Source organism: Hippopotamus amphibius, chromosome 7, assembly GCF_030028045.1.
Source record: "Hippopotamus amphibius kiboko isolate mHipAmp2 chromosome 7, mHipAmp2.hap2, whole genome shotgun sequence".
NCBI lineage: Eukaryota > Metazoa > Chordata > Mammalia > Artiodactyla > Hippopotamidae > Hippopotamus > Hippopotamus amphibius.
The window spans coordinates 137831369-137850682 of NC_080192.1; the positions used below are offsets into that span (position 1 = coordinate 137831369).

General features: G+C 38.4%; 1 protein-coding gene across 2 annotated transcripts in view; it reads left to right on the forward strand.

Annotated features, from left to right (window-relative positions):
- The window catches only part of NBAS (NBAS subunit of NRZ tethering complex), a 320076-nt gene that overhangs the window by 121851 nt on the left and 178911 nt on the right, over nucleotides 1-19314 (forward strand). For both annotated transcript variants that reach the window (XR_009054733.1, XM_057742162.1), the window contains exons 23-26: nucleotides 1396-1549; nucleotides 8351-8536; nucleotides 10100-10273; nucleotides 18290-18423. Coding sequence is in view for 1 of the 2 variants with exons in the window: in XM_057742162.1 (XP_057598145.1) it covers nucleotides 1396-1549; nucleotides 8351-8536; nucleotides 10100-10273; nucleotides 18290-18423 (648 nt within the window). In the remaining variant the exon portion in view is untranslated. The remainder of the gene's footprint in view (nucleotides 1-1395; nucleotides 1550-8350; nucleotides 8537-10099; nucleotides 10274-18289; nucleotides 18424-19314) is intronic.

Genomic DNA, 19314 nt, shown 5'->3' on the forward strand with positions numbered 1-19314 from the left:
AGACAGTTGTGTTTCTAGAAGGAGAAAGTGGTTAAATTCTGTGAAACAACACCGAGAGGAAAATAAGATCAGGACTAAAAAAGTATCAAAGGAACTCAAAGTTGCTTGTGGGTGTTTTTCCCCTGAAATGGGAAGATTTCAGGGGAAGGGATGTGGCTTTTATGTGGCAGTGATGGGGAAAAATCACTGGTCAGAATATTAATGACAGTTGTAAGACTAGTTAAGTAAAGGACTACCAATTGTAAGCACAGTAGGCTAAGGCATGTGGATTATATTATAACTGTTAATAATTCTGATGAAAATAATACCTGTAAATAAAAATTAAGCACCTGCTCTGTGCCAGACAGTGCTCTCTGTGTACTTTATATTATTTTGAATATTGTTTGCATGGCATTATTCCCATTTTTGATATGAATAAAATGAATCTAGACTAGTTTTAACTAATTTATGCAAGGTTTCACAGCTTTCAGTGGTGGAATTGCACTTCAGTTCTGACTCCAAAGCCCATTGCCTTATAATAGTAATAATTATATCACTTGTCATTTACTGACTTACTTTAGATAAATGAATATCTCTAATGGAACACGGACTTTCTCCCTATTCTATCTGAAATATCTTAGTTTAAATTAACTTTTGTTTCTTTTTTAGTCCTTAACCATTGAAGGCACTTGGCCAGGATCGTCCTTGTAAAAACTCCTCATAATTTGTGATCCCTGTGATGTTTTCCCTGTGTAGCTTCCTCTAGATGTTGGTTCTTTTTCACTCCTGATGGCAAGTGGTGTATAGTAATTCCTTATTTTGCAAATTTCAGTGCATTGCTGTGTTGCTGACACCTACTAAAGTTATATTATCAACAAAAATAAGGCATATTTCCTCTTATTTTTATGAATGTGGAAAACAAGTCTTCTTAATTTATATTTGAATCAGAATCACCTGGGGTTGTTTTTACTAAACTAGGCCTGACTGGCCATCACAGGTCATTGTGATTTAGTAGACATGTGGCAGGCACCCAGCCATGTGCATTTTAAAGCTACCCTAGGTGATTCTGATTTTACTTAATACTTATTTGATTGATTTGTGGCATATTTTTTTTGATTTATTGTCTATTCTGATTTTTTTAAGTGGGAAAGCTAATAGGAAAATAAATTAAGCATCTGTCAAATTTCCCATTCATCTCGTACGTGTGTACATATGTTTAGGAAAACACACACACATACACACACACACACACACACACACACAGACACGTACACCCAAACATACCTACATACATTCTGCCAGTCTCAGGAACTGCTCTCTCCACATCTCTGTCTCTGTCTCTCTCTCTCTTTCACAAAATTATAATTTCCCCCAGAATTTCAATCAGTTATTAATTGTTCTTTTTGTGCTTTACAGAATGGTGGTTGAGCCGAGTCTCCCAGATGAAAGCGAGTTCCTGTACGCTGCACAGCCTGAGTTGCTGCGGTACAGGACAGCCCAGCCCGCAGTAGAGAAGGCTGCGGACTGGTATCGGAGCAGAGCGGAGGAGATAGAGCATCATGCTCGGCAGGTGAGGCCGGCAGTGCTGTGTCAGGTCCTTAGCATTCCGTCGTGTTTCAGCTGCTGACGGCAGTACCGGGGATCGTCTATATAGTTTGCAAGGGATGAAATGAATATTTCTTAATATTTTTATTCATTTATTCTTTGCCTTAGAAGTTTTTGTGGTTTTCTTTTTTGATTCCTAAAGAACAAATACATACAAGAAAATTTGTTCAAAATTTTTCTTTAAAGTCTAAGCTGCAATATGTACATACTGTTCCAGATTTTCCATAGATGCTTAATAGGCTTAATACCATTTTAATTTAAAGGATTTTATCAACACAGAAATGCCTGATTAGTCCCCTGTTGTATTGCAGAATGCAGTTTTTCGGGAACCCTGTTTGAGGCTCTGTTCCTAATGTTTTTTTGAAGTCTAAGTCTCATTTTCCTCAGTTCCCACATGCCTTTACTGAGATGCATATCCGCTTCATCAGAGCGGGGGTGTGGAAGAGAAGAGATGAGGGTTGTACCGTAGCTTAGGAGATCTCAATACGAATCTCGACTCTTCCGCTAATCCACCTGGTGACTGTGGACCCGCTGCCTACATCTTCTATACCTCGGTTTCTTCAGGGGTTAGTTCTTACACCAGGGTCAGGGATAACAAATAAAATATGCAGGAGAGAACATTAAAAATTCTGACAATTGAGTTCTCTGTAAATGTAAGCAAAAGTTGTCTTTATCCTAGAGGACAGAAGTTGGCAATTTGGAGCAAAGAAAGCAGGATGCCCTTTGAAATCTCATTCAGGGTCTGGCCAGTGGGTGTCTTTTTCATTCTATTTGCAGTCTTGGCTTTGGATTTCTTGTCCTACCACCAGTTTTTCATTTGACAGGAAGGGTGATACCAGAAGGTCTGATGAGCAGCTGTGCTGTAGGAAGGAATAAACCCCTTTGTTTAAATATCTGCTTAGTGTATCTGGCATGGCCCCGTGTCGCCATTTGATAGGCTTCTTGAACTTCTGCTTAATCTAATTCCTGTTTTTAGTATTCATAGAATTGAAGATGAATTCTTTGCTGGAGCTTATGGGAGTATCATAGATCAAACTTTTTAGAGGATGGCCAAGAATATTTATGATTGACTTTTTAGGCTTTTGAAGATGGCTAAGAACATTTGAAAATGTTTAGAATTCTAAGATACCAGAATGAAAAGAATCTCTGGAGGGGATCCGGTCTAATTCTCTATGTCATAGGCAGACAAACTAAGGTCCACAGAAAAGAAAGTGAACAGCTTACTCAGGGGTACACAGTAGCAGAGCCAGACAAAATCCAGGTCTCTGCATAATCTTTCTTATAGAGTCCATATAAAAATGGGCAATTACACAAATCTTAATGACTGAAAGTAAGATAAATTAATCTTAAAAAGTGGTTCTCAATTCTCAGACCCATAGTGTTTTTTCTGTAGCAAATATGTTGTACTGCTTCTTTATTTTCCTGATGTGAAAATCGTGGACAAATCTTATTTACAGAAATAATTTCCAAAAAATTAATATAGTGACTTAACTGTGACATGGGATAAATAAAATGTATAAATGCTTGGTCATGAGTACTAAAGTGAGTGAAGTCAGTGAGAAATCACTTTGAACAAGATAGCTGACTCTGCAGATGGATTGAAGTGTATCATTGAATTAAACACCACATATTGCTGTCTCGGATGTGAACAACTCATGGTAAATATTTTTTTTCAGGATATTTGAAAAGGTAGAGATTAGGACAGGGTGGTTGTGTGGGACTGCCCTGCACATCATGGGACGTCTGGCATCCCTGGCTTCCGCCCATTTAGTGTTAGTAAGTTCCACTAATACTTGGGAAGGACAGAAATACCTCCTCAGATTTTCAGAATGCCTCCTGGTGGACAGTTCTGCTCCCACTGGGAACTGTAGTCTTAGACCAGTATCATGCATCTGGAAATGACCAGTTCATTTCAGTCACGTTAAGCAAAGGCATTATTATCAATACTTTGCTGATTCAGTAGAAACTCACCTAGTAATAATTGATGAAGAAAACTCTCAAGTGAGTCGAAGAGGTGCATTTTTTGTAGTTTGTACAGGCAAATGTAGTTGTATACCAAGTAGCTAGATATCTTTTAAGACCAATGGTATCATTTGATTTATAAGAATTTACAAATGCATGTAGTCTGTGGCTATCAAGAAAAGGGATCCTGTTTGGACCAGTTCTGTCAGAGCACTTTGCGGTTTTTAGCTGAACTTCTAGATATAACACTTGTTATTTTTCGCCTTTTTGATAGTGGCCATTGTAATGAGCATGAGGTGATATCTCATTGCAGTTTTGATTTGCATTTTCCTGATTATTAGTGATACTGAACATCTTTTCATATGCCTCTTGGCTGTCTGTATGTCTTCTTTGGAAAAATGTCTGTTCAGCTCCTCTGCCTATTTTTTAATTGGATTTTTGTTTTTTGTGTTGTTGATTTGTATGAGTCTTTATCTATTTTGGATATTAACCCTTTATCAGATAAATGATTTGCAAATATCTTCTCCCATTTGGTAGGTTGATTCCCTTTGTTGTGCAGAGGCTTTTTAGTTTGACTTAGTCCCACTTGTTTATTTTTGCTTTTTTTCCCCTTGCCCGAGGAGGCAGATCCAGATAGATATTGCTAGACTGATGTCAAAGAGTGTACTGCCTATGTTTTCTTCTAGAGGTCTTATGGTTTCAGGTCTGACATTGAACTCTTGGATCCCTTTTGAGTTAATTTTTGTGTATGGTGTGAAGTAGTGGTCTAGTTTCATTCTCTTGCATATGGCTATCGAGTTTTTCCAACACCATTTATTGAAGAGACTGTCCTCTTTCCATTGTGTGTTCTTTGCCCCTTTGCCAGAAATTAATTGTCCACATATGTGTGGGTTTATTTCTAGACTCACAATTCTGTTCTATGGATCTATGCATCTGTTTTTCTGCCAATACCAATTTTATTGTTTGAGTGAAATTTGAGTTACAAAATATTTATTCAGGTTTTTTAAAAAAATAGTGCTAATGAAAAGAGAAAAAGACCTATACAGGAATGCAAAATAATCATTTTTTACATTTATCTTTCTTTATTTTACTAGTACTTTATTTTTTAGAGGAGTTTTAGGTTTATAGAAAAATTCAGCAGAAAGTACAGCGTTCCTGTACACTCCCCTGGCTAGCTCCCTGCCCACCCTGTTGTTAACATCCTGTATTTGAGTGGTACGTTTCTTACAATTGATGAACCAAGATGTCTTTCAGTGGGCGAGCGGATAAACAGTGGTATATCCACACAGTGGAACATTACTCAGCTCTAAAAAAAGAAATGAGCACTCAAGCTGAAAGATGTGGAGGAATCTTGCGTATTACTAAGTTAAACCAGTCGGAGAAGGCCATATACTGTTTGATTCTAGTTGTGTGACATTCTAGAAAAGGCAAAACGATAGAGACAGTAAAAAGATCAGTGATTGCCAGGGGTTGGTAGCAGAGGGATGAATAGGTAGGACGCAGAGAATTTTTAAGGCAGTGAAAATACTCTGTGGGATACCATAATGATGGATACCTGTCATTATGCGTTTGTCCACTCCCACAGGAAACAGGAAGTAAACACCAAGTGTGAACCCTAATGTAGACTGTGAACACTGAGTGGTAGTGGTGTGTCAGTATGGGTTCATCGATTGTAACAGAGGTACTGGCCTGGTGTGGGACGTTGGTAATGTGTGGGGCCAAGGGTAATATGGGGAATCTCTGTACTTTGCTCATTTTTGCTGTCAACCTAAAACTGTTCTCAAAAAGAATGTCTATTAAAAACAAAAGCAAAAAATAGCACCTTCTGAAATAAAATTTTTTTAAGTCTAATTGTAATTCCTAGACATCTTGATTTCTGTTTTAGTAGTTAAGAATAATTATAAAGAAAGGAAAGTGATTTGGGGGTGCTTTATTTAGTTGGCTGTATACTTTCATCTCTTTCATTTATTTAAAAAACACTCATAATTGGGGTATTGTTCTTTAGCTTCATTTTATGTATTGATGTTTCTTGTGGCTTATGCTGTATTCGAGGCAGCATCTGACATAGTTTTATCTTTTTCATTTTTAGAGGTTTACTTGATGTAGGACTACTTCCTTAATGCCTATAAATGGCTTTTGAAAAACTTCTTTGTTGGTTTAGGAAAAAGTGTACATAGAGTGGTGAAATTTATCTAGTGAGGGCTGGAGGTAGGTGGTATAATTCTGTAAGTTGTAATAGAACCTACTTTAAGGTGTCAGTAATTTGATTTTCAAACATTTTTGCTTCACTAAGTATTTTGGAAAGCAACAAATGCAAAGTTGATGTTAGAAGCGCAGATGTTGATCACAAAGTTGGTTGAGTGTGTTACGGATTGCTAATGTGCTGTGTGTTCAAACTATTACTTGCACAGAGTTGTGTTTTACACATCAAGTTCCTTCATACCTTTTGAGATTTTCTGTTTTTAAAAAATTGGTATACAAGTAGATGTGGCCTTTCTGACATTGTCATTTTGTTGCAGTATGGCCAGATCCCTTCCCTTTCATCTCATGCCTTATCTACCTGTAGTTTCCTCCCTATTATTATCTGCACCACTCTTCAACTGAATATGCAGTTCTTTTTTCACCTCCTCACCTGTCAGTCCCTGAGTCTCGGAAGGGCTTTGGGTGGATCTGTAACATTGCTTGATATTTTTTCTTTGTGCTGTGTGACTGTTCCCTCTCCTCCTTTCCTTCTTTTCTCTCACCAGTGCTTCCCTTATCATCCTCAGCAATGATTTTGCTTCGTATTTCATGGAGAAAGTTGAGAAATCACTTCTGTTTGCCCTAATTTTTCCAGCTTTCCCAGAGGAAGAGGTCTCTCTTCTTGCATTCACCTGCACTTCCTTCTTTACCTGTACCCCTGCAGGTTCCACACCCCCCCCCACCTCCCCCCCCCCCACCCCCACCCCGCCCAGGACTGTTCTAGCAGCCATCCTTTCTCTCTCTCCTGTATCTTCAACTTCTGGTCTGTTATCCCCCCTGCCTTCTCTTGGACGTAAAGTTCAAATCACTCCTATTTTATATTTGTATATTCTGCCTGGCTTCTGATTTAGCTGTTTTCCTTTTCATCACAGCTCAGCTCAGAGATAGCCACTCTGCTCTTTGTAATCATTTCCTCATTGTTTGCTTACTCATTGTTTCCATGGTGTCTGGCTACTCCTGCCACTCCAGGAAACTCCATCAATAAGGCTCCCTGTTCACCTTTTAATGTCAGATCCCCTCCATTGTTGTTTAACAGCATTGTCCTTTGACACTACTGCTTCCTCTCCCCTGCAGTCTCTTCTCCTTAGGCATGAGTGATGTCATTGCATTTTCTTCCTTGTCTTTTTCTTCGTTGTTCATGTTCCTCTCCTCCATGTGGCCCAGAGTCTTTGGCTTGTCCCTTAAATATTGCTACCCCCCTGGAGCTACTCTTGTCACTAGTAGAGAGTTTTCTGTTACTAGTGATTTTCAGTTCTAACTAGTCTACTTGCTTTCAGCCCAGTCCATTTCCAGTCCATTCATATTTCATTTGTCATTCATTCAGTAAATACTGAGTATTCTTTCCAAAGTGTAAGTCTATTTATGACATGCTTCAGTCGAAAATCCTTTGGATTTGCGTTTCAGGGTAAACTGCGAATTCCTTGGCTCAGCGAATGATGCTCTTTTTTAATCTGGTCTGTCCCTGCTACTCTAGCCTCGTTTTTCATTGCTTTGCTTCATACCTTGTTTTCAGTTTATGGAATTAACTATTCTTCCACAACACTCACGCATCTCTGCCTTCCATGCTGTTCTCCTGCCCTTCTTCTTTCTTCGCTTACTCATATCCACTGATTTTTTAAAACCCATTTTAAGTGTTCTCTTCTCTGGGAGACTTTGTGACTCTCAGGTTGGGCTACTTGCCCTCTTCTTTGAGATCCCAGGCACCCTCACTCCACTTCAGTCGTTAATTTGCCAGATTGTGTTTCCCTACGAGATGGAGACATCTTTGAAGGAAGATACCTCATCTTATTCAGTATTGTGTTCCTAACACTTAGAGTGGTCTTCAGTTCATAGTAGGTCGTTGATAAATAATTGTTATTCTAGGAGTAAGGGAGTAAGTGAGGAGCAGTATAAGGCACTATGGGTTAAGGCCACATTAGATGATTTTGCTGTCAATCAGAATATGTCATTTTATACACCTGATCAGGTGATAGGAGTGAACTTGCTGTGTATTGAGCATCTGTAGGAAAATTGTTCTTTGTTTTTGTGTAAGGGAGGTCTAAATAGTTGAATTGAGACAGAGAAAATGTCTACCAGAGTATTTCTTGAATGTCATCTATATGGGAAGCCTTGTGGAAGGAGAGGGTAACTAAACAGGAATATGGAAGCAAAACATTCTTTTTGGGTCAGAGTGCTATAGTGAAAATAGGTTAATTTGACATTATCACTACCTAGCTTTGTTTTTTTTTTTTTCTGCTTGTTAATGTTTTGAAAATTAAATAGACAGATGTATGTAAAACAGCTCTGTAAACTGTAATGCTCTATGAATTGAAGATAGTTCTTTTATTTTTATTTTCAATATTTCTTGCTGATTATTTGATTCTTTTGAGACAGTTTGGTGCTGATATATTTCATAAAGAAGTCTAATGTTTTTGTACTGAATAAAAAAGTGTGTTAGTGGTAATGCAGTTTTATATAAAGTGATTATGAGGATTATTGCTAGATTCTACACTGAAGGCTTTTACTTTAGACCATATGGAAAAGAGATAATACTCAGAGACTTACTGTCGCCTTTCCATTTTAGGTTGACTGTGCACTGTCACTTATTCGACTTGGAATGGAGCGGAATATTCCTGGTTTGCTGCTTCTCTGCGATAATTTGGTTACTCTGGAAGCACTGGTTTATGAAGCTGGGTGTGATATAACCCTAACCTTGAAAGAACTCCAGGAGATGAAAGACATCGAAAAACTAAGATTACTGATGAACAGTGTAGGTTTTAGTTTAAAACTTTCTTTTTAAGTGTCCCCTCTGCACTTTGATTAATGTATGTCTCAGAGCCAAAGATGTAGTGTCCTTCAAACCAGAGAACTTAGTCAATAAAGGAAGTTTTCTTGACTTGAAAAAAAAATCAAATTTTATGAATAAGTTACTGAAGGCATCCAAAACCACTTTGGCTGGTTTTGTACCTTCTTTGCCCTTCATTCATATTCACCTGTATATGACCCCCCCCCCCCCAGCTAGGCATATTTAAATTAGCTATCATTCTAGTAATCATGTTTCTAATCCTTCACTTTAAAATTCCCAACTACTTCTATATTCCAAGGTCTTAAAAAAAACAAGTGTAGTGGAGTTCAGATGGCTGGCTGGGTGGTTGTGTGAAGAAAACATTTTGGCTTCAGGATTAGTATGTGTAGGAGAACTTGTCCGGCCATCCTTAGATTTTCTGGGGGGTCACTCTAGGGAGAAAGTACAGTCTCCAAAGTTAGGAACCGATTTCTACTGAGCCCACTGAGTAGAGAGCCACCTTAAAATAAGAATGATGGGCTGTGGAGGTGCTAGTTGCTAGTTGTCCAACAATGCTCTTTTTAGTTTTTTGCTTGGGGGCAGCCTGGTTTGAATGGGCTGCAGAAAGGGGTGGAATTAGATGTGCTCTCTCTCATACTTTGTTTTTATATTCTTTTCCCTTCCCCCCTCTTTCTCATCCCTCTCACCATCTTTTTTCCTTTTATCAATCCTGCTTTTCTCTTTCCCTCTGTCCCTACCTTCCTTTTCTCTGACTAATTTCTTTTCCCTGTGATCCACCCAGTGAAAATTGAGTTGTGTTACATGCAAGATGCCTCTTAAGAGATTCAGGTGTATCTCTTGGGGAAAAGAAGGGAAGTGATTGTGTAATTTCAGGGATAATGAGTAAGAGTATGTGTGTCATTTGGAGTTTTGTGAAGGTAGTTATGAAGGTATGAAACAAACAGAGGAAGAGGAAAAGGGTGGAAGAGAATCTGGGATTTTATAAACAAGACTGTTCTCAAGTGGCTCCTTTCTAGAGCTTCTTTATGCTTATCTGCCTCTCTGTTCTTCTCTCTTTCACCCTTTCTGTCAGCCTATCCGCCCCCCACTTCTCTACCCCCCCCCCAGCCCAGACCCTTTTTACACATACACACACATACACTTTTGGAGTAGAATCTCTCTTTGCTCTGGAAGACCTCATGACTGAGTAGTGGCAATAAGAGTAGCAGCAGCAGTAGTAATAGTAGTAGCAGCATGTCTGTCTTCCGCAGCTGGGCTTAGGCTCTGAGGGCCCTCAGGGTGGTCGTGGTGCTAGAGAGATGGGCCGCAGTGCTCTTGCCGCTCTTGTTGGCTCTACCAACCCCAGGCAGAGATGATTCTCCTGCTGCCTCTGTCTCCTTGTGCAGCGTGAACTGGGGTGTCTGTTTTAGAAAGTACTGGGCTTTCATTGTTTAACATGAGTCTGATTATCTTTGAGCTTTATAACTTGTCTGTTATTATCAGGTATTTAATTTAACGTGTGTCTGTTTTGGTGAATTACGTTTTCAGTGTCCTGAGGACAAGTATGTGACAAGCGCCTACCAGTGGATGGTTCCCTTTCTTCATCGTTGTGAGAAACAGTCCCCTGGTGTGGCTAGTGAGCTGCTGAAGGAATACTTAGTAACCTTAGCTAAAGGAGACTTAAAATTTCCCCTGAAGATATTTCAGCATTCCAAGCCTGATGTGAGTAGAAACTTTAACTTCTTAAAAATCTCTGTACCTTTTCCCCTTAAGGAATTAGGTTTTATTTACAAGTTTTTTAATACTAGGCTTTGCAAGTAATTTCTCTTTAAACAGAAGAAGTGGTTATCATTTTATTCTTTAAAAATGTTTCAGCAGTTTAGTCCAAAAGTTTTTTGGAAGTTTTTAAGAATATGTGTATCTTGATTGACTTACTCCAAAGTTCATTGACTCTAGTACCTTGTGAAAACTGGCAACACCAAAAAGGCTAATAGTTGAAAGGTATTGAATTCTTACTATAGGCAGGTGCTTTACAAGTGTTACCTCACTTAATCCTTGTAACAATCCTATGATGTAGGTATGTTGATTATATTAATATTACAGGAAAAGAAAATCATGATATAGAGTGGTTAGGCAATTCCCTGGGGCCACAGTGAAGAGTGGAACCTTGGGTTCAAACACAGGTTTTCTAGTTTCCCAGCTGTGTTCTTAACTGTTATGCTTTACTGTAACATCAATAGAAGAAGAAAAGACTTCTACCGTTGGGGACCTTCGGTATTTTTATTAAAATTTTTAGGATCTCATAAGGAGATCTTATAATTATTCTTCGTAACTCGTATTTGCTGAAGACTGATCTATCTTTCTATAGAGATCAAATTGTTGTTCAGATATACTGGTGGTAAATTGTTAAGTGTGGGATACTTTTGCAATGTAAATAACCTCTTAATTTAACCATAAATCAAATATACTGTTTCGAGGGATAGTGGCTGCCTTTCCTTCGGAGGGGACTCAAGCAGTATGAGGGGACTCGAGGCGTTGACTTCATACTGAGAGTTAAAGCATTAGGTTGCGGTTCAAGCCGAAGCCATTGGAGACCCCTTCTACTCCCAAATTCTAATTGAAAGTACTTCTTGTACTGGCCTTTGTTAGCAGTCTGACGTCCTCTAAGGTACATGGTCATCGACCATTATAATTAAGGTGAAAAAGAAAGCATTGCTTAGTTAATCTCACACATTTTTTTTGTTTCTGGATGGATTGTCGGTCAGAAACATCTCTGTTCATTGGCTCTTTAAAGTTTTCCATCTTCTCGTAAGCAGCTTCCACTTAGTATTCTGATTTAGACTTGGGGTGGCTTGCTGTGAGCTGAGGTGGGTTGCTTATGACAGCAGAATGTTACGTAAGAAGCAGGATGGACTGAATGCCAGTGCTTTATGAGGAGGAAAGAAGTGACTTTAATTCTTTCCAGTAATCTTGTTTGTGATCCTTCTTCCTTACAGAGTCTTGTAAATCCTTTGCATATAGTCAGCTTTCTGTTGTTTTTACTTGGCAATTTAGCATATGCCTTTTGAATAAAACATATAGCCATTTGCCTTCGTTGAAATGTCAGCATCAAAGCAGAGAACAGTCGTGTTGCTGGGCTCTTCTTTTTCAATCCACCCTCTCTGTTTCTCTCGATGTTATCGTTCTACAACACAAATTTGATCGTGTCATGATCTACAGAAAATATCTGGTGACCTACCATTGCCTGCAGGGTAAATGCTGGGCTCTCTGCATGGCGTGGAAGGTTCTTTGTGATCTGCTTCTAGTCTGCCTCTTCAGCCTCGTTTCCCTTCATGAATGCACCAGTTTTCCCATACTAACTTCTCACCTCTTCATCCTGTCAGGTTCTTTCGTGCCTTTTTGTGTTCCGTGAGGCTATTTCCTTTGCTTGCAATAATCAGGCTCTTTCCTTCATTTAACAAATACCTGCTTACCCTTCAAGATCCTGCTCTCCAAGAATCCCTCTGCTGTGAAACCTCCCGGGACTTACCTGGGCTAGGGCAGGCCTTGTAGCTGCCTCTAAAATAACCTGTATCTCACTGTGTTGTCATTGCTTGTTCATGGTTGTCTGTCCGTCTGTTTCCTGGGTATGTCCCCTCTATCTCCAGTGTCTCTGTACTACCAGGGACTAGCACAGCGCCTTGTAGAGAGCAAGTGCATTTTGGCAGGGCAAATGAAGGGATGGATGACTAACCTGGGTTTCATTATGATGCTTTAGATCACTTGATTACATTTATTTGCTTTACTAGGATTGTCCTTGGAGCCTTGTTTTTATTTTATTTTCCTTGACTGTTTACAAAAAGAGTGTACCTCGGATCTATCTTGAATCACACACAAGGTATTTTTAGTGACATGAAAGGAGCCCTGATTTCTGTATCCGACAGCTTAGGCTAAGTTATGCTGCATTAACAAATGACCTTGCAATCTTAGTAGTTGACAACAGCAAATGTTCACATCTCGCAGGTATCACATAGGCTGTGGTTGGGCTTCTTCTGTATTCCATGTCTTATTCATTCCAGGACTCAGGCCGAAAGAGCAGTCGCCTTTTCTAACTTGTGGCACAGGAAAAAGAACAAAGTAGAACCACACAGCGGCTCTTAAAGCTTAGCTCCCAGTGCCTGAAATTACGTCTTCTCACATCTCACAGGTGGGAGGCTCTGTGGCCACACCTGGTGGTAATGGGGCAGGGAAGACTAACCCTCTACTGGAAAGAGGGGAGTGAATAATGAGAACAATAATACAAATACAGATTTGTGTTTTCAGCTGTCTCATGTGTTTCAGACTCTTCCTGTCTTTTATAACATCCGAATTTTAAGTGCTCGTCTTATGATTTTAAGCTGTTGCTCTTTGCTTGAATCCCTGTTTGGGAAGTGAAACTTGTGAAGTAACTCGGGCAAGTCTGGATAGAGATGATTTGGGAATAAAATGTTCTCCCTTCTCGTATTGTTCTCTGTCTTGTATACTGGTTTTTTTTTTTTTTTTTTTTTTAACGCATTTGTGCATCAGAACTATATAGATTAAAAAGAAAATGATTTTCTGGGCCCAACCCAGTTATAATAGATTAGAATTTGGGGGAATATGGAATATGCCACTCTTGTTTTGCTGTTCCCACCATTCTCGTCTGGTGAAGGTCACTTTAATCTGATCAGGGACTGAGCTGTTTCAGGTTTCAGAAAGACTGTCCTGTTTCCAGTTCTTCAGTATTCCTAGGGTGTGGTCCTTCAGGCATCCAGATCAGAAGCATTGGATACTTACTAGGCCCTTCTCGTTATGGATCCCAGACTGTATCCCAACAATGGGGACAAATGGGAAAATCTACTTAACACTATGAACTCTTAGCTGCAATTTCCTGTTGGTGTATTTTGGGCCCACACTCCTTAGGAAATTGAAAAGTGCCTCTAGGACTGTGCTGTGCAGTATGGTAGCTATGTGGTTATATAAGTTAAGATATAAAATTGAAAATTCAGTCACTCAGTCTCACTAGTTTTCTAGGCTATTCCCAGTATTTTACCATTACAAACAGTGCTACATTGAGTAACCTGTCTGTATTTATTTTGTATTATTGGTATATCTTGAGGGTGTATTCCTACAAGGGGATTCCGGGCTCTCAAGGCAGGGTTGTGTTGGTATTACCACATTTCTCTCCAGCGGGGTTGTTCCACTTTACATTTCCATCAGCAACATATGAGCATGGCTGTTTCTCCACAACTTTGCAGACAGAATTCGTTGTCGTATTTAAAAATTTTGGCCACCATGATGGGGTGAAAAGTGACATTTCAGTGTTTTAATTTGTATTTCTCTAAGTGTGAGTGAATTTGAACATTTTCTCATATGCTTGAGAGGCTTGTCATTTTTGTGAATTGTCCATTCCTGCCTTTTCCCTCTTTTGTTACTTAGATTTTTGTTTCTTTGTGCCTTAACTTTTAGAAATTCATATGTATTACTATAATTAGTCCTTTTTCTGTGGTTTCTATTGTGAATATTTCACCCATTTGGTAGGCTGTCTTTGACTTTGCTTATGGTGTATTATGTCATGCAAAATTTTTTACAGTTTATTTTTTGTGTAAGCAAGTTGATCAATCTTTTTTTTTTTTCTTTTTAACTGCTTCTATATTTTGAGTCATGGTAAGAAAGCCTTTTCCTACTACAAGGTTAAAGAAGTGTCAACTATAAATTGGAACTTGCCATCTGCCAGTACTAAATCACATTGTGCTGCTACTGCTACTGACCTTCCACATCCCCTGAAGGGAATTCAGGGTGGAGACCAGGAGTGAGGCACTCTGTGCTTTGGTGGATGGGCGAAACAGGTCTTTAGATAGTTAGATGTTTTCAGGAGCTGATTTTATGAGCCCAACCCTTGCATCTCCTCATATCTAGAAAAGCACTAAATCCCTACATGGTGACATCTGCTCCTCGTGACTAGCAGAAACCCCTTACAAAAACATGTTTGATTGAATGTACTCCTCCTTTACCAAGAATACATATATACTAATCTCCCCTGCCTCTTTGGAACAGTTTCTCAGAGCTGTCTGGGATGCTGTCTCCCAGGTGGCAGTCTTAATTTTGCCCCAAAGAAACTCAACTCGCAACTCTCACGTGCATTTTTTTAAAGTCGGCAGAAGAAATCATTCATGTTTTCTTTTAGTACTTGTATGGTTTTATTTTTATGTTTAGACCCCTGATCTGTTTGGAGTTTGCTCTTTTGCAGTGTGTGAGATATGAATCTAATTTTATGCTTTCCCTAATGCTACCTAGCTGTCGCAGCACTATTTATTAAAGAAGCTTATCTGTACCTGGGTGATTTGAGATGCCACTTTTGCAATATACAGAATTGCCATTTGTTTTGAGTCTAATTCTAGAGTTTCTGTACTGTTTTATTGGTCTGTTTGTCCATGTACTAAGTGCTTGTTTTAATTATAGAGATTTTATAGTGTGTTTTAAAAGTCTGGTATGGGTGGTATTCCTTTGTTGTGCTCCCCCCATTTTAATTAATTAATTAATTAATTTTATTGGCTGCGTTGGGTCTTCATTGCTGCATGAGGGCTTTCTCTAGTTGTGGCGAGCTGCTCTTCATTGCGGTGTGTGGGTTTCTCATTGCAGTGGCTTCTCTTATTGCGGAGCACAGGCTCTAGGTGCATGGGCTTCAGTAGTTGCGGCACACGGGCTCAATAGTTGTGGCTCACAGGCTTGGTTGCTCTGCGGCATGTGGGATGTTCCTGGACCAGGGCTCAAACCCATGTCCCCTGCATTGGCAAGGCGGATTCTTAACCACTGTGCCACCAGGGAAACCACCCCGCCCCCCTCAGGTTTTTAAAATTATTCTTGTATATTTGTTTTTCTATCTGAACTTTAGTATAATGTTCAGTCACCCTATTCAAGAATAGGGGACATCATTCTGTTTGTTCATATCTTTCTTAGTGTCTTTCAGGAGTGTTTAAAATTTTTCCTCATATAGGTTTTACACATTTCTTGTTAAATTTATTCTTAAGCATTTAATTTTCTCTCTTTATATTACAAATTGAGTTTTATACACCCTCATTTTCTCTTTGTTGTTTGTATAGATGAAAGTTACTGATTTTTGTATGATAGTTTTCAGTGATTCTTTCACTATTTCACTGATTTCTTTTGTTGCTTGGTTCTCTGGGGTTTTCCAGGTATTCTGTCCTAACATCTGTTGTTCTTTTTCTAGTCGTGTAGTAGTGCATAATTTTATGACTTTGTTAAAAGAAATTATGACTTTCTTACATTTTACGTTGCTGCACAATATGGGAGATAATTTGCTGCCCATGGTGGGGAAGATTTATTAATTTCTTAGAAAGTCCTAAATGGGCTTCCTTCTATTAACTTCAGGTGGGGCAAATGATGGTCTAATAGTGACCTCTGAGATATTAGGACAGGAATGATGAGAATAAAAGGAAGTATGTGTTACTATATGAGGTTAGACATTTTGTAGAGAGTCTAATAGGACAACAGTGAAACGTATCTTAAAAATGTGAGTGTTGTGATTCACGTACACAGTAGATTGTATTAAGAAAGTTATGCTGAGTGGCATAGGAAGAGAACAGAAAGGTGCCTTAGGAGTAGAGAGAGGAAAAAGGATTCCTGTATGAGAGTACAGTGCGGATGTATTTCTTAGACCAGCATTTATTGAGCGTAAGCAAGAGGCTCTAGAAATATGGAAAAGTCCAATAGAAGTCAGCCAAGTGGAGATAAAACTGGATTATTAGGGAGGTTTTAGAGACTAAAGTTTTAAGACTAAGTTTCTTGAGAAGACATTCCAGGTAGGAGTAGAATAAGACAAGGGGATGTAATCTGACTAATGCCATGTTTAGATAAAGGCAAGTAATTTAACCTGAGTGAACTTAAACTTTGAGCAGAGAGGTAGTGGTTCATAGGACTGGAAAAGTGGGTGGGCACCAGGCCATGAAATAGCTTGAGTGGAAGGCAGAAAGTTTACTCTTTACCTTTCACATTGAAGGTCTGCCAGAGGGCTTTCAGCAGAAGGTTTTGAACATACCTGATCAAATAGGAACTCCAGAACATTTAACTTTCAAAGTCTCAGGGAGGGAAAGGCAGGAAGCAGGAAGATGGAGGAGAACATCAAGGGCTCTGGCTTCTGTTTCAGTCAGTTTCCCACATTGCTCCTTGACTGAAACTGGTTTTAGTTTCTTTATCTTCCTCAGATGCTTCCTTACCATATTTTTTATTGCCATATTTTTAATTGTTTATTACTGTATTTTTCCTCAGTCTCTTCTGTTCTTCCGTATGTGAAGCTCTTCTGCAGGATTGTGAGCTTTCCTTTAGCTTAGGCTTTGCAGGCAGCTGCCTGCATTTGAATCCTGGCTTGACGGTGACCAGCTCTGTGCCTTGAGCAAGTTGTTTGTGCCCCCAGTGCCTCGATTTTCCCTTTATGTAACATAGAAATGATGCTAGCACTGACCTTACAGGATTGTTCTGAGGATTTGTGAATTAATGTGTGTAAAGAGCTTAGAAACAGTACCTGGCACACAATAAGAGAATGGGAAAAGTTAGCTATTTTTGTTAATTTTTACTGACACTTTTATTGTGCTCTGCTTGTCCCTGTTTCACCAGTTTGTCGCTTTGCAACCTTGATAACTAACTCTTTGTCAAATGTTGATGTCAAATTAATGATATATTTCTTAATACCTTGTAGAAATATATGCATATAAATCCTTCAACCCAATTACTTTAGCAAACTTTACTTCCCTGGTGACCTTATTAATGTTTCCTATTTCCAGTCATTTCTTCTTTTCATCCATTGATGTGATTTTTCTACTGAGAAAATGCCCTTGTTCGGCAGTTTCTCTTCATCACTTTCCTATCTGTTTGGTGAGTTTCTACTAAAATGTTGAAAACCAGTAGATCTTTATTATGGAAATCATCTTCAACTTATTTTGTTGTTGTAAAGGGCTCTGGGAAAATAGTTTCAAACTTCAATTTTGGTTTTTGTGGTGGTAATAATATAAGCATTCTACATGTATTCATTTATTTAATCCTCACAACAATGCTATTAGGAAGATGTTAATATCCCAGTTTTATAGATGAGAAAAGCAAGGCACGATTTTATTTTCATTTCCCAGAAAATACTCTAAGAATGGGCCTCCATGGTTTGCAATGGGAAAGTGACCTCAAATAACTATTTTTCTGCATCAGAACTATGGAGTGTGTTTTTTGAGATATGAGTATTACCACATTAGAATGCGACTTCTTTCATATAAAATCTCAGTACTGTTGAGTTAAATGACTAATAGAGAATGCATACTGAAAAGTGGCAGGTTTGAACATCTCTGAATATTAGTTAAGGAATTCTATATTTTTGTGACTGAAACACATAAAATTTGGCTTTAGGGTTAGAAATGTTGTTTGTAATGAATTGCCTTTTTAATTCACTGTGTTTCTTCTATCTACTTTATCTTGAATGGGTCATAAATTGAAGAATCTGTTTTCAGCAGATGCAAAGCTTATGGGTACAAATTATCTTTTCTCGCTGATTCTGTAATTAAAATGCAATTTCATTTAGAATTATTAAAGACCCCAAAAGTCTGTAAGCTAAAGAAAAACCAAGATTTGTTTCTGTAGCAGATTAATTGCACTATTTAATATTCTGTTGACAGTCGTACTGTCAAAACTGACTGTAAATCTATTGACATTTAGCACAATATGCTTTATTTTCTCTAGTTGCAGCAAAAAATCATTCCTGATCAGGACCAACTGATGGCAGTAGCACTAGAGTGCATCTATAGCTGCGAGCGAAATGACCAGCTCGCTCTTTGCTACGACATATTAGAATGTCTGCCACAAAGAGGATATGGGTAAGAATCCACAGTGTGCAATTTTTACGGTTGTGTCTTTTTACTTTAACGGTTAAAATGAAAATGTTGCTTCCCTGAATGTTCATTATAGAGAATTTGGGGAATATTAAAAAAAAAAGAAGAAAATGGAATCATATGCAAACTTGTTGCCTAGAGATAAACTTTTGTTTTTCTACCAGTATGTGAGAAGTCACTATAATTTTGTCAACCTTGATAATTATCTATTAAAAAAACAAACAAGAATATCACTACCACCATAACAGAAAGTACTTTCTTCAGTGGGTAGATGGTGATATCTCTTTGTTTTAAATTGTGTTTCTAATGAGGCATTTTCCATATTGTAGGCTAGTTGTACTTCTTCTATGAATTGTAACAATGCATGAATATACATACCTAATTTTCTCCCAGTTTTATTGAGATGTAATTAACATAAAGCACTGTATAAGTTTAAGGTTTATAGCATAATGACTTGACTTATATACATCGTGAAATGATTACCACAATAAGTTTAGTTAACATCCATCATCTCTTACAGATAGAAAAAAATGTTTTTTTCTTGTGAGAACTTTTAGGATTTACTCTCTTAGCAGCTTTGAAATATAACATACATCAGTGTTAACTACAGTCATCGTGTTGCACATCACCAGAACTTATTATCTTGTAGCTGGGAGTTTGTCCCTTTTGACTACCTTCCGCTTCCTTCCCCACCTCCCATTTCTGGTAACCACAAATCTGACTGCTTTTTCTGTGAGTTTGGTTGTATTTTTTTTTTTTTTTAAAGATTCCACCTATAAGTGAGATCATACAGTATTTGTCTTTCTCTGTCTGACATTTTTCACTTAGCATAAAGCCCTCAAGTTTCATCCATGTTGTCATAAATGACAGGACTTC